The 16,428-nt window shown below is 40.9% G+C and overlaps 1 protein-coding gene across 5 annotated transcripts in view; it reads right to left on the bottom strand.

Moving 5' to 3' along the window:
- Positions 1 to 16,428, bottom strand: part of SEMA5A (semaphorin 5A) — a 459,076-nt gene that overhangs the window by 60,039 nt on the left and 382,609 nt on the right. For all 5 annotated transcript variants that reach the window (XM_046672376.1, XM_046672377.1, XM_046672375.1 and 2 more), the window contains 2 exons: positions 12,508 to 12,651; positions 2,455 to 2,602 (listed from right to left, as the gene is read on the bottom strand). In XM_046672376.1, coding sequence (XP_046528332.1) covers positions 2,455 to 2,602; positions 12,508 to 12,651 — 292 coding nt within the window. The remainder of the gene's footprint in view (positions 1 to 2,454; positions 2,603 to 12,507; positions 12,652 to 16,428) is intronic.

The following is a 16,428-nucleotide window of genomic DNA, read 5'->3' as shown; positions in this document are numbered from 1 at the left end:
TGAGCAGATAATCCACTTCATTGTTCCAAAATCAATAAATTGCCTATGCTTACAGCTACTGTCTTGATAAAAGACCTCCATCAAAAATAAACATACTTCGTGGCCAAAGATTGATAAACTGCAGCTAGAAGGTGAAGATCAATATGTGACTCTATCTAAATAGCTACTACTTCTAAGTAAATTTCTTAGGAATGTAATTGATAGGATACATTTTCTAAGCAATCTAAAGAAACCAAGCCCCTCCTTCTTCCCGCTTTCATTCCTCAGTTGGCTAGGCTAGCATTCCTGCCCTAGGAGCAATAGAAAGCGTGATAAATGGGAAAAGCCATGTGGGAAGGAAAATAAATATGTGCTTCTACCACACTAAAATTGGATTGCTCCCTTGGGCCACAATAACACCTTCTTGGAAGTATGAGGCCAGTGGATCAACTTTGGTGGGGAAGGCAAAAAAACCCTAAAATACTTTTAAAAAAAATGATATTAGGCTCATTGGAGATATGCGTGATATTTTTCTCGATTTGAAAACTGATGTTATATTTGTTTCATAAACCATAATCTGTAAATTTAGATATAACTCAATGAGTACATTAACATTTTACAAAGATTTAATTTCTACATTTACAACCAGATGTATCATACACACACATATTCCAGTGACTAAATGGGAGTTATGCTGTATTCTCCTTAATATATTTTTTCTTTCATTCAATTGTTTTCAAATGTAATTATTAGTCAATTTGCAATAAGAAAATGATTGACTTGAAACGTTTTCTGAGTTCTTCGTATTGCAATGTTTCATAAACTAAAGTGCAAGATCATCTCAGCTCATCCAGCCCAGTGGTTTCCCAGCAGATGAGACAAACCCTGATATGGGAGGGGAGATCCCAGCCTTCGATGACAAGCCACTAGGAATAGGGATGATATATTTCGGCAAACAATTCACATTTGAATTGTTTTCCTAGAGTGAGTGAATGTTCACAGATTGACCCTTCACATTTTAATAAATAATTTTAAATTTCAGCATCTGAGATATCGATAAATATATCATCCTAAATTGGACACCAAAAGTTTTCATGGTCCAAAGTTAGTTCAGGCTGGCCTGGAAAGACGTGCCTTTAGAATCAGCAGTAGACTCTATTAAATCTACTGCAATATCTTTGCCAGTGCAAACGGGAAGAAATCTAATTGCAAATCCCAATAAAAGAAATCTCCTTGGGTTGGGAGTAATATCTGGCAAAGCACCTCATAACCCTCTTCCTCTCTCTGAATTTCCCCAGACTATCTGGGATGTGTGGTTTCTGTATCTCACAAAAACAAACTTCACAGCAGCACAACAATATCACTAAACCTCATAAACCAAGGTTATGGAAGTACTGCAAAGACCAACCGGCAGGATCAGCGAGGAAGGATGCCAAGCCAGACCTTCTTGTGCTGCTCTTCACCAAAACATCCCCACTGTCTCCACTCTGCAGCACCAGCACCAGGGGAAGGCAAATGAGGTGAAAGCCCAGCAGCCTTCAGTGCTCAGTCATTCTGACAGATGGTGCAGGAGAACCACAATAGGCCTGGGGAAGGTGCTTAAACAAGCGGAATTGTATTTGAGGGTTTAAAGTGTTAAAAGAAATGTGACCTGCTAGGGTGGAAGGCAAACAAAACGATAAGCTGTCTTTCATTTCCTTTGAATTGGCATCAAATGTGTTCTGACAATGGCCCCATAAAGGTTGTCAATCCTCAGTGTCTCAGGTTTGTCAGTGTTCTATACCTTGGTGTGAGCTCAGCATGGGGACTTTATCCCATTTTCCCAAACCAAATATAGTGAAGAGAGATAAGCAGGTTGAAATTTTTGTCCTAGCTCAGAACTGGAATCAAACTGTCCTGGAATCAGATCTGAAAAACCCGTGGGGCAGTTTACCTCATATGTGAATATTTAATTCAAGAAGCCTCCAGGCTACTCTGAATTTCCAGTATCTCTTCCAGACATTCTCATTAACCAGAGAAACTTACGGGATTCATAGCATCTAGTGTGTGCAGAACATCTAGTGCCTGGATATGTCGCGTTTACAGAGCAGTTAATGTTTACAGAGCACTTAGCATCTGACGAGGATCTAATGCTTGCAGAATATCTAGTGTGTGAGAGCACCTAGAGCCTGCAGACCACCTAGTGTGTACAGAGCATCCAGTGTCTGGATATGTCATGCTTACAGAGCAGCTGGTACCTAGAGAGCACATAGTGTTTGCAGAGCATCTAGTGTGTGCAGAGCATTTAGAGTCTGCAGAACACTTAATCTTTGCAGTTTGCCAAGTGTGTGCAGAGCAGTTAGCATTTGCAAAATACCTAATGTTTGCAATGTAAGTGTGTGCAGAGAATTTAGTGTACACAGAACATTTAGTGTGTCTTAAGTCTGGACTCCCAGCTCTCAAATGTGGGCTGGGGATGGGGAGGACTCTACTCACCACATTACAGCCTGCACAGTCAGGCCCATTCTCACAGGTCCTGCGGCGAGCTTGAATGCCACCCCCACACTGGGTTGTGCACCGTTCCCAAGGACCCCAGCCTGTCCAGAACATGTGTGGGGGGCACAGCAGATGCTCATTGCAGTATCTGTAATGGGGAAATCAAGAGGAAAAGGAAACCATTTAGAGCAACGTGAGGCCACAGCCCTTTCCACTCTCCATCCCTGCACCAGATGTTGAACACATGGGCATGCTCTGCGTGGAGGGGCTTTTCGTATTCCGAGTGGTTGCGCAGAAAGGAGGCAGATGTGGTGTTGGCCATGCTGTGTGTGCACAGACAATGAGATGCACGGGAGACAATGAAGAAAATGCTAAACTCACAATGCAGGATGGATCTTCCTGTGCAGCCAATTAAAGAGAAACAAACAAAACAAAACCCTTCAAATAGACACCCAAAAATGAGAATACAGAGAAAATATCCAGGTAGGGCATTTATCTTCTAAACACACACATTGAAAGATAAAGTAGGGTATGAATACAATGTCAGCAAAGTGTATCTGGAATTCATTTCTCATCCTTGAATCAAACAAGGCTCGTAATCCTATGAATATAAGGTAAAGAAAAGCTAAAGCCTGATTTTGGCAGGCAGCTTCATGCCCTATACTGCCTAGCTACATTTACTTGTAGACTCTCAGAGTGATGTCCAACAACCTTAATTTAAAAGAACATCTGCTATCCAAAGAGAGTTAAATTACCATTTACAAACACTAGTCCGATTTTTTAGTGATTAAATACGCTTCTATACTTCCACTTAGATATTCATATTGTCAATTTTTTGCCAAATATATAAGGCCTTCTTCAGCCTGAGACATGTAGAATTTCTCCTCAATCTTTAATACTACAAGTGAAATGAAATGACATGAGAAAAACAAATAAACACAAATGAAAAACAAGAAACAGCCTGGCGTTCCAGAACTTACAGCCCGTAGGGTGGAAGAGCTTACTCTGAACAGAGCCAAATTTAGTGAGACACCTACGGCAATTTAAAGGACTATTTGAACTCAATAGCCCACCTACTAAGCACAAATTTAGCTTCTAGAGACCACTAGAATGTGAGACTTTTCTGTCTGTCTCCCCACGCCAGGCCATCCGCCTTCAGAAACAGGAGGCAGAGGTTCCTATCTGCTAGGCAAAGTCAGTCTCCTTTAAGGCCGTCATTATTAATAAATGCTTAATCCTGCAGGGCCCTATGCAAAGGGCATCATCACAGGTGTTTACAACCTGAGATGAATACGGGGAATGCACACAAGCCCAGGACGTGCCGGACAGAAAACACTATCTTACTAAGTAGAAAATAGGGGTATATGGCAGCTGGTTTCCAGAAACCAGAAGTAATTTGGAAAGTCTAAGTTCCTGATAACAAATGCAGATAAGATTCAAATGTTTTTCAGTCAAATCAGGAAAACTTCATGGAGAAGGTGAAGGCTTTAGGGACAGGTACAGTGATGAAAAGTAAAAAGCCAGGGAAGTCAATAGGATGTGGCACATTGAGCATCGGCTGGCATTCTGAAAAGAATGGAAAGTAGAAATGGGAAGAGTGAAGGAACAAAGGCGACTGAGGAGAAGAGAACAGAAAAAGGTGACAGGAAGTGGAATTATCTATCTTTATGAATACAGTGAAAGAACTTGCACTTATTTACAAGGAATCAAACAAGTCCCACAGAGCTCCAGGAACAAACCTGCACCGTCAGAGAGTGAAGACTGGTCTCCAGTGGTTGGTGTCTCATCCCGCTGGTGGCCCAGAGCCCCCCAAGATTTGAGGAGCTCTCTATGCTTGAGTGTAGGGTCTGGCCTCCAAAAACAGGTGAGGCCACCAGCTGGAAGAGCTGATGGAGCAAATACCAGCCAGAAGAACGTGGATTGCAACAATCCAAGGGGAAGATATTCCAAGCTAGACAAACATCATGGTGGCGGCAAGAGGAGAGGAAGGGTTTGGGATAGTCGGAATAAGATTATGTCAACTGTGTGAATGCACAGAAAAACAAACAAACAAACAAACAGTAGAGTCAAAAGTCAACCTCTCAACTGAGAGTGGGAGGCATGCTTACTTTGAGGGAGCGAGAGTTGCTATCTCCCGGAAAAGAAGCAGTCTGAGATTCTAGAACCAATCAGGCAAATGGTTGAGTTTCTCTAAACTTTCACTTATAAGAAGAGGCGATGGAACTGAATAGTTATCACTCTTGCTCATCTTTTCAGTTTTGAAGACAGAAGAGAAACATTAAATTTCCCTCAAATCACACACAGTCCCCCGGGGCCCCGACTCTCAGAGCTCAGGGCTGTGGACGTTCTTGTGTGTAGGAGGGAAAAGGAAGGAGTCTTCTAATTAAGAGAGCATGACCCCAGACAGAAGAGCCAAAACACAATTGAGGATACAATAGATCAAAAGAATCTGAACTTAGGAGCATGTGCAAATGTGCAGAGTTACAATAAGTAAAACACTCTGACTGCTCAGTGATTATTAGCATGTGTGTTGGTGCCTGGAATGCCCCGAGAGGAAATGGCCATTTGTTTTGAGAGCATATTTGAAGAAGGAAGTCAAGAGGATTCAGAACATCAGAACTCTCAGCATTTAACTCAAAATATCCACGTGCAGCTTCTCTTGCTGTGGACAGACTGAGAGACAGAAGGCCACCTCCTGTTTCCAAGCTGATTTACCGACGTTTAAACGGTAGGGCTCTCCTAGGCTCCTGTGCCCTAACTTCAGCTTTCAAAAACAAACAATAAAAAAGCAGTGAGGGCAAAGGAAAATCTCACTAAAAATTCATTTAAGCCCTTTACTTTTAATAGAAAGTGCAGCAACTGAGCTACCACTTCCCCACAGCAAAATAAATCACAATGCACAGACATGTTCTCCCATTTGCCGACAGCAGGCCACCTCTGAAAAAGCTCGGCCTGTTGTTACGGCTAATAATCTACTGCAGGAGAGCCTGAAAACTGCATGCAGAAGAGAACTTTAAATCAGTGTTAATCAGTTATACATTTGGCTGCATTTTAAGGTTGTCAACAACTTGTCTTCCCTTCGTTTTTCTTTCTCCTACAGGAGTGCTGTGGAAAAAGCCCCACCAGGACATGTGAATCTGTCACCCTCTGCAAGGCAGGTGAGAAGGGAAACAGAAATTGCAAGGCCAGCTCTGTCCCTTTATGTCTGAGTTTTCGCTCACAAATCTAACCCGGGAGAGTCTGCTCAGAGGCAAGCCTCTTACAAGCCCCTAACTCTGGAATCTTTGCAAATTTCAAGGAAGTAGTTTCCTTCATGCTCCCGAATTCCCCCACCCCAATAGCATGTGCTCTTGAGAGAAGCACCTCTTGTTAACCTACCCACGGGGACTCTGGTTTCCTTCTTGGTTACAAACAAAAATGGGAATTGGAAGTAAGTGACCCTGGTGACTCTGCTCGTTCAAGTATTTTAATTAATTTATGGATAAAATATCTACACGATGGGGCAGCTGCTGGTTCCCCATTTCTCTAGTCCTCTACATGCAGCTGGCTTTTGCTAATAATGAGCTAAACATTTTTTGAAATTTTATGAGCTCTCTTGGATCTCCAGTATCTTAAAGCACTGAAAGTCACAGATGCATTTCATGATGCATTAAAAATTAAGATTTTAATTTTGCCCATGACTGCTCATTCTCACTTTGCATTTAAAAGTTAATTAATAACCCAGCAATATTTCTTCATAAATTACCTATTTTTCCACAAAGCTGGTCTCTGTGAAAAGAACTGCCTTTCATAATCTCATATAGACTAGACTCTCCACACTGCTTCCTGTTTCTTCTCCTATTTCTTCATGCTACAAACTCTGTCTGTTCTGGTTAGGTCCATGCTAGTTTCTCACTGCAGCCTCTGTTAGCCTGAACCAATCAGAGCCCTGTTGGAACTATTATCTCCACGATTCTCTCCAAGTGATTGCCCCTTTGCTGGGCCATACTGGAATAATTGAATCTTTTGTGCCACCAGAGAAACTGTACATACATTGAGCCTACCACAATATTAATTTTTAGCTAAGAATACCCACTAGGGGAGATTAATGATTCGCAAAGAGCATCACTTGAGTGCCCCACAGGATTAAGCAAACATGCCCATAAAGACGAAGAATAATCCTATAATGAACTCCCATTGGCTCCTGGGATTCTTCACTCTGATAATGTGGTGGCCCTATGACTCCCGCCTCCTGGAATTTACACCTTGTGGAATCCCCTCCCAGTGAGCATAGGTGGGACCTGTGACTTGCTTCTAACCAATAGAATATGGCAAAGATGACAGGATTTCACTTCCATGATTATGTTATATAAGACCGCAATGCCCTTCTTTTAAGAAAACACTCCCTTGCTGGCTTTGAGGAAGTAGGCAGTCAGGTTGGGAAGGCACAGGTGGTGAGGACTGAGGGCAGCTTCTGGTTACCATCCTCAGTCTGACAGCACACAGGGAACTGCATGCTGCTGACAACCACGGGATTTGGGAAGCATACCTTTCTCCCATCGAGCCTCAGATGAGAACACAGCCATGAGCTACACATTGGCAGCGTCATGAGATCCTGAAGCCAAGGACCCAAGTAAACTGTGTCCAGACTACGAACACACAGAAACTGTGAGCCAATAAACACACAGTGCTTTAAGCAGCTGAGCTGTGGTAATATTACCATGTAATGACTGAAACAGATTTTGGTACCAAGATGTGTGGTGCTACAGTAAGAAATACCTAAAAATGTGAAAGTAGCTTCAGGAACAGAGAATTGGTAGAAACAAGAAGAATTTTGAGGAGCAAGGTAAAGAAAAACCAAATTTCCCTAAACAGACTATCAGCATAAATCTAGACTTTGAGGATACCGCCAGTGAGGGTTTAGAAGGAGACAGGGTAAAGAACTAAAATTCAACAAAAGCAAAAAACCAAACAACTCAATTAGAAAATGGGCAAAGTACTTGGATAGACATTTCTCTAAAAAAGATATATGAATGGCCAAGAAGCACACAAGAAGATGCTTGACATCGTTAGTCCTTAGGGAAATGAAAATCAAAAACATAATGAGATAGCGCTTTACACCTATAAGGATAGCTACAATAATAATAATAATAAAAAGGAAAGTTAACAAGTATTGGCAAGGATGTGGAGAAATTAAAACACTTGCACATTGCTGGTAGGAACATAAAATGGTGAATCCACTATGGAACAGTTTGGCAATTCCTCAAAAACCAAACACAGAATTAACATATGACCCAGTAATTCTACTTTTATGTATACATACAAAAAAATTGAAACAGAGAGTTGAACAGATACTCATATGTTAGTGTTCACTGCAGCACTATTCACAATAGCCAAAAGGTGTAAATAACTCCAATGTCAATTGATGGGTAAATGGATAAACAAGAGATGGCATGGCATACAGTCAAATATTATTCAGCCTTAAAAAGGAATGAACTTGTGATACACACTACAACATGGATGAACCTTGAAAACTTGCTAAACGAAATAAGTCAGACACAAGGGCAAATATTATGTGGTTCTACTTATATGAAATGCCTAGAATAGGTAAATTCATAGAGAAAGAACAAAGATTAGAGGTTACCAGGGGCTTAGAGAATGGGGAAATGGAAAGCTATTGCTTAATGGTTGCAGAGTTTCTGTTTTGGGTGATGAAAAGTTTTGGAAACGGATAGGGGTGATGGTTGCACAATACCATGAACGTAATTAATGCCACTGAATTGAACACTATAAAACAATTAAATGGCTAATGTTATATTATACGTATTTTACCACAATTTAAAAAAATTAAAAAGGAAATAGGAGCATATTATTGGAAACCAGAGGAAGGGGGGACCTTGTTATACAAGGAAGAAAACTTCCTAAACTGTCGCTGCAGTTACCCGGAAAGCGGAACGTATAAGTGTAAAGTGAATCAGGCAGCTAAGGAAACTCCCAAGCAAAGTGTTGGAGGCGTTGCCTGCTTTCTTCTTGCTGCTTACAGTAAAATGTAGGAGGAGAGAGAAAGATTGAGGGAGGGAATATTAAACAAAAGGAACCGGGACTGGATGGTTTTGGAAATTCTTGGCCTCTCTTGATGGCAAAGATGATAAAACTAAGAAACAACTTCTGAGCACTGTCAGGAAAGGTCGGCATAGAGTAAAAAGCTGAGGGTCTGGCTGTACAAGCTATTGTTAAAAACCCAGAAAGATCAAAGGATAACAGTAGTTTTCAGTGGCAAAAGGGTTCTTTCAAGAGGTCCAGAGTCAGGATGTGCCACACAGATGCTCTCCATCACGAGCAAGCGCCAAGGGGTTGTCCCTCTGCCATCCCTGCAGGATCCCCAGGTAAAGAAGGGCTATCTCACAAAGTTCTGTGGGTGTAGGTTTGTTTAGCGGCGCAAACCCCAAGTAAATCCACAGAAGACCTATAAAGTTTATTTCAGCAAAACTACCACCAGCCCAGACTGAAACGTATGGAGAAAAGCACAAATAAAATGAGGCTGCTGGAAATTCAAAAATTCTACTGGCAGGAAGCAGCCTGATAAAACTGCCCAGCTGCAAGCATATGCTACCTTTCATGGAAAAGGAAGGATGACTCAGAAAGCAGAACTGAGAGTACAGAAGGCAGAGCCAAGAACCATGAAGACTTATGCCCAGGCCTTGAAACTTAATTGAGCAACTCCCAACACTTGTCTGGATAGATTTCAGTATTTCTATGCAGCAGAGATTCCTCTGTTCTTTCCATTTTCCTCCTTTTTGAACAGAAATGTCTGCAGCTGTTACTCTTTGCCTGTCCTACCATTGTGGATTGGGTGTGTTGATGGTAGATAACTTGTCTCTCATCTTAAAGATCTACAGGCTGAGAGGAACCACACCCAGAGAGCCTCCTTCACTTTTGGGCCTGATTTAAATGATAAGGATCTGGAATTTAGGGAAGTGATCTGTGGTATACAACTTTTGGGGACCTTGATAGTGAGTGAAATGCATTTTGAATACAGGAGGGACAGAAAATCAACTATGGCAGATACTCTAAGATGACCCAAAGGATCTCTGCCTCCTGGTATTCATGCCCTGTGTAATTCCCCCATTTTGAGTGTAGACAGGGTCTGTGACTTACTTCTAAGCAATAAAATATGTCAAGGTGACGGTGTGTCACTTTTGTGATTATGTTACACAAGACTGGTATCCCCATCAAGTGAGGAGACTCTCTTCCTTGCTGTATTTGAGGAAGCAAGTGACCATTTGGCAAGAAACCTAGGCCAGTCTCTGGCTGACAACTAGTGAGAAACTGAGCCCACACGGAATGGAATGCTAACCACATCCATGTGATCTTAGAAGAAGATCCTTCTCCAGTGGAGCCCAGATGAGACCACAAGTCTGGCTGAGCAGAGAACCCCGGTTAAGTCAAATTGGAACATGTGATCCACTGAGACTAAGAAAAAATAAATGTGTTTTTTTTGTTTTTCTTTTTTAAAGATTTTATTTTTTCCTTTTTCTCCCCAAAGCCCCCCCAGTACATAGTTGTATATTCTTCGTTGTGGGTCCTTCTAGTTGTGGCATGTGGGACGCTGCCTCAGCATGGTTTGATGAGCAGTGCCATGTCCGCGCCCAGGATTCAAACCAACGAAACACTGGGCCGCCTGCAGCAGAGCATGCGAACTTAACCACTCGACCACGGGGCCAGCCCCATGTGTTGTTTTAAGCCACTAAGTTTGTAAAAGTTTTGTTACACAGCAGGAGAAAACTAATACAGACAATGACATTTGCATCTTGATAATATTTACAAAGAGGTCCATTGCTTCATCCTTGTGAATGGCCTCTTTGGAAATTAGTGCTTTTACAGAGTTCCTATTACTCAAGAAAATATTTTTCCAGGAAATTTTAGAATAGAAAAACAGTGTCCACACCTTTTAAAGTAAACGTAAAAAGTAAATTAGATATTTTCTTTATCCACTATTTCAGAAAAAATGATCTGAATATTTCTGAGATCTTTGTTGCAATAAAGCTCCCATTGGATTATTCCAAATATTATATCCCATATGAAAAGTCACTAACTATAATCCTGGCATGAACTTAGGGACATTTTGTGGGAGAATCAATTCATTCATTTGCGGCCACCGGGGAGTCCTGTAGGGTTGATGGTATTTAAATAAGCAGGATGTGATTTTATTGACGATTCTGTGTGTCTAGTCATTGCTCTTTTGTACCTTCCCATGGACACCAGGGTCTCCTTTAATCTTAAATTTAGTTCTCAGATATTCTGTTGTCAGAACAGGATGGAATTCTTTTATATTATTTAAGTAGAAAGACTTCCCACATAACACAGCAAAGAAATTGAAGTACCTTTTGCTTATGAAGACCGAGAAAGAGGCACCATGTACTTGGTTTTTGATTAACCTCGTGATAGTCACCTAGAAAGGTTGTAACATAGGGAGGCTCCAATTTTATAAAAATATTATATAGTTCCTGTTATTACCATCCATCCATTTACTAGTTAAACACAAATTTTCCTCCGCTAACCAAATATTCATCTAGACCAAATGAGTGTTTCTTCTGTGAAAAACAGAACATTTTAAATGTAAGCTCCCTAAACATACTAGTCATCCCGATCTTTTCCTGAAAACATGGTTTTACAAAGAATCGTAAGTGGAAACAGAACATACATATATGTTAACTACAGAGTTAAACGGCTTCTTCCTTCCTAGGTGCTCAGCCTGGGAAAGATGAGAACAGGTGTCAGGATTGTGGAGGTGCCATGATTCCAGGGGCGGATTCCCACAGATGAAGGTGGCTTTGCCTGAATGGGCTGTATTATGTGACAATGTACAGCATTTTAAAACTTCCAACTTATTTTAAATCGTACAATGCTTGGAAATAGCAGGGAGACAACCCTCCTATAATTGGCTTTCCCACTTATCAGCCAGTGTTAGATTGGAAATGGCAGACTGCACAAGACTGTCTCAAGGGACGACTTCAAAAATGACCAACACTGCTTTGTAAAAATCATATTTCATTTTCCTCTGAGTCAAAAGGAAGGAAATTTTAATTGGTAATTTAGGAATGGAGTGAAGAAAGAAAAGAATTATTCTCTCCAGTTGTTTTTGAGTTTGTAATAAATACCTTGTAGAGAACTATCTACACAGTAAGCCTGTTGGTTTATCTATATAAATATTAACCACACAGCAAATAACTACACACCGCATTTTTATGAGGCTTTCACTGACCCCTATTACCAGATATAAGCCTTACTACACTTTAATTAAAAAGTACTGAAAGCCAATTTGTGTCACATGGATCAATACAATAAGTTAATGTCAGTATGACAGAAGAAGAATCCTAAAAGTGAGGTGAAATTCACCTCCTTGGATTTTCTCCCAATAATCACAAACTGGAATGTACTTTACATATGCAAGAAAGAGCCAACCATCACAACTGTAGATTTTATGAGGCTGAAATCAAATGTCTGATTCCATAAAAAGCAACAAATGGTTAAATGCTAGTCTGAACTGAAAGGTCCCCATGACGTGCTGAAAGCTTAAAACAGACATGGAAACGAATGCCCACCCTGGGTTGCACTGAGGCTTCACTGACGGCATCTGTTAATAGAGGAGTGTGAAGTTGTAAATACAATCCAAACCCTCAGTATGGTCTCACCTACACTCTAGCTGCTTAATTTAGCTCAGGTGGAAAACTGTACCTCATCTGGATCCAGGCCCATCTTGGGTCCTACTCGGACTTGTAGGTTTCGAGACTGGTCTAGTTGAATTCTAACAAGAACAACTGTTCTCCAGCAGACTCCACTGCCAGGTCTCCAGGGAGCCCAGCACAGACGCTCCACTCCCTTGAGAAGCACTCAGTGTTGCTGTCAACACGAGGCTTTGGTCAAAATTAAAGGATGTCCGGAAAAGAAGAGGAGCATTCAGCTCAACGGACAAGCTGGGCTAGATCCCAAACTAAACCCGCACGGAAACGCCACCCCGCTGGAACGACAGTAAGCATGAGCACCGCGATGTAGGGAGCAGGTGGCACGTACCTTTCCTCGCGGTTCTGTCCCACGCACACCCGGCCCCCGTGCCGAGGAGTGGGGTTGCTGCAGGACCGCTGCCGCACCTGGAAGCCGATCCCACAGGTGGTGCTACAGGGAGACCACGAGGTCCAGGGGGTCCAGCCTCCATTCCTGGGGAGAGGAGGCAACAGGGTCACTGGGTCCAGCTGGCTCAGAGTCCAACCCCTGTCCACAACCCCCTGCCCAAATTCACATATTCCCCCACAGGGACCATCTGACTGCGGGCTGTGATCAAAGAGGGAAAGGGAGCTGTGGGACTGAATGCACTGTGTCACGTGAATGTCGGCTACTGTGAGACCTTCCTCCCAGGTAGCTGAGTTTAGAGTCAAGATAGGAAATTTGGGAGTAACGTTTTAAGTGCATTATAAATAATTTAAAAAGGGCTATATCAGAAACTATTAAGAAACCTTAGTTTTTAATTTTAATAATTTAACATTTTTAAGCTAATGAAAAACAATGTTATTTCATTGAAAAGCAATTAGAGGTAAATCTCTGAACCTCTAGAGTTTATGACTTCATTTGACTTGTACTATGTCAGTTGTAATCTATGAAAAGTTCACATTTGACCAACATAATGACCTAAAACTATACATAATGCTTACTTTTAACATCTATTAACATCACTGAAAATCATATTCTCTTGATAGTGTTCATATTGATAAAGACCACTGTAACGTTCAAAGCTTTAAAACAAATTTTATTAAAAATGAAAGAATATTTAAAATTCAGATTCTTGGCTATTTTTTTTTTGCAATTTGATAAAGATATAGAGTATAAATAAGAAGTCCAAATTGCATATATCTGAATTTACTTATATTATCATATATACAAACGAAGGTATACATATAAAAATATGAAATAAAATAAAAATAAAATGAATCACTTTTATAAAGGTGGTTTATAAAATAAACCACTACTGACAGCTAGAGGAATATTTTTGTTTAATATTATATTTTTTTCCTTAAAATGCCTGTATTTAGGATGTCTGTAATTTAAATATCTCCCTTAGCAGTTTGTCCTTGCTATTAAAATACAAACTATAGGTAGTTTTTAAAGATTTTAAGTGTCAAAATACCTGTCAACTCCAGACCCCAAACTCGCACATAGACAGTCTACTGCATGTATAATTTTTCTCTCCTTCTCGAATCACATGTGATTTTTATAGGTATCTGTTACCCTCATCCATAGGATCTACATTTCCATTGCAAAAATCAACTCGCATTCTTATTTTTAGTTTATATATTCCTTCAATAATATGCAGGTCCACAACAGTCATTGAAGCTCAAGGTATAAACATTAAGTTGAATCTATAATTTCTAAAACAATTTCAAATGAAAATTCCTGAGAAAATTCTTAGCATATTGCACATGTCCATACTTTATTTTCTGAAATTTAATAATGATATAAATAAGATATATAGTGATACCCTGATGTACGATATTATGATAAAGCTGCTTTATAATTTAACCAAATAATCACAAAATAAGACAGATGCTCCCAAGTCGCTCATAAAGGTGATCAGCTAGTATCTTATACCATTACCTACCCAATTTAAAAAATTTTCCAAGTAATTCATTGAATTATATAAAAAATTAGCAATTTCAATGTAAATAAAATGACCTTTTTACTTTCAAAGTTTCTTTCTATGTGAGCAAAACTGTTAGATAATGCACGAAATACTCCTTCCAAAATTTTTTGGAAATTCTTAATTTACTAAACCTTTCAACAAATGTGATATTTTACGATATAGTCTCTTTACAATATATGGGACACATATATGGAAGTATGTGGAAACAATAGGAATACAGTAAGTGAGGAAATCAATTAGTGCAATTGTCTCTGTATGTGTCTACCATGTGGACCCGTGTTTGCACACTTGTAAATGCTGCTTCAAGGGAGACATTCTAGCAGGCCACCAAACAGGGAGCATTGAGGACCGTGTATCAGCAGATGGATCATTTTATGAGTAAGTCAGTCTAAAACAATCCACTGCTGCATTTAAAGCATCACTAAAACAGGTCCACTATTCGATTTTTAATCTTAAAATAACCATTAGTCATATTGCAGCTCTGCTCACAGAATGACATTCCAACTAGAACCAAAGCCGAAGAAGTATCAATAAACAAGTCACGGTCATGTACCTACCTGATGGTCCTTTTTTCCATTAAAGAATAAAAAAAATTAGTATTAATCAATTACTGTCATCTTCAAACATTAACAGTTCTGTAGCTTTTCTAAGTTTCTGCCAAGCGTCAACGGAAACCATCTTAGTTTTACAGAAAGAATGTAGTGCGTCATGCAATGTTGACATGCCTCTGTTTTATGTAATAACACAAATAATCTAATCTCTGTAGCTGTGATGTGCTCCTCTCAACTTTGTGAAGTGATCTGAGCTGGCCTATGGAAACTTGAGCAGAGGGCAAAGTCTGCTCCTTGCACCTTACCTTTCCTTAACTGATCCTCCTTCTTCTCTTAGGCAGGCAGTGCCTTCACACTCTGGGCTCTCACATAGTGTGATCACCCAATCTGATTTTCAATGATAGTGATGTCATAGACAACTCCTCTAGAGGTTTTTCTTTTGGTAGGGAAGATCGGCCCTGAGCTAACATCTTTGCCAACCTTCCTCTATTTTGTACATGGGATGCCGCCACAGCATGGCTTGATGAGCAGTGTGTCGGTCCGTGCCCAGGATCTGAACCTGCAAACCCCAGGCCACTGAAGAAGAGTGTGTGAATTTAAGCACTACGCCATGGGGCTGGCCCCTGCCCAGAGGTTTTTGCACTCTAAATAGTCTCATGAAAAGAATACTTTAAAAAAAAGTACATTAATGAGCAAGTGAGGAGGGAGCTTGAAGACAGATCTGAGAAGCTTTCCTGATGCTTGTTTTAAAATATAAAATACTGCTGTGGTCATGGTGCTACAGGTGCAGGGGATGGAGGAGCAAATTGAGTATAGTAGCAAAAATAATCAAACAACAATAAAATAATAAGCATAGGAAACAGGAAAGTAACTCAGTGGATCACCCTACTTGAACTGTTCCCCTGGTTACCCGCTAGCTGATGGTAGCTGAGTTGGGGGCTCAGCTCAGATATACTGCAACGGAGACCAGAGCAGAGCTGAGCTCTCTGATTAAGGACTTGGCTTCTTCCATCTCCCAGCTCCTGTCAAGCGCACAGTGGTGGATGTTGGCTGTGCCATGCAGGGTGCCCTGAGGACTGAGGCCCTCGTTTCTCCAGCCACTGAGAGTGTGGGTGGCTATGCCTTTCAGCTGAGAGGACCTAATAAGCATCCAGGGCTGTCCCCGCTAGGGAGCTCCCCACGGGGACAGCTGAGCTCTTTACCGGGCTCGCAGCACAGATCAGTCCTCCCTCCCTCACAGTGTGATGCTTGGGGCTCTCTGCACTTTACTTCTACACGGAACTCTCTACATCAAAGTGGAACTCCAGACCACCCCAGGACGGACACAAGTTTTGCTTCTACAGAAAAGTCCCGTAAAGGAAGGTGTAGGTAAGGAAAACGGAAGTCTGCAGAGACCTATTTCATTCAGATGACAGACTCCTGCCAAGGCTCCAAGTGTTCCCTGGATGTTGCCCTTCTGTGGAGCTGGTTATATTTCCTCCTCTCTCCCTCCCCTCTTCCCCCCACTTCCCTCCCCCTCCCTAAGAATTAGAATTAAGAAACGACACGGTGTCATGAGGATGCACATTCAAATTTTATTTTAATGATAAAATGAAACCAGATTTTTCTGATGGATAGTAAGCCTGACTCGGCCCTGCTTGGATAACAAGGTCTGGCTTAGCTAACTACTTTACATTGTGGATTTCTTTTCATAAATTGAATGTCCTTAATCTGCTGCTCCGAGATAATTGAGAAAACGTATTTAAACGA

The sequence above is a fragment of the Equus quagga genome, chromosome 9 (genome assembly GCF_021613505.1).
Source record: "Equus quagga isolate Etosha38 chromosome 9, UCLA_HA_Equagga_1.0, whole genome shotgun sequence".
Taxonomy (NCBI): domain Eukaryota; kingdom Metazoa; phylum Chordata; class Mammalia; order Perissodactyla; family Equidae; genus Equus; species Equus quagga.
Note: the sequence above shows the minus strand (reverse complement) of the source record. Positions and strands in the feature narration are given on the sequence as shown.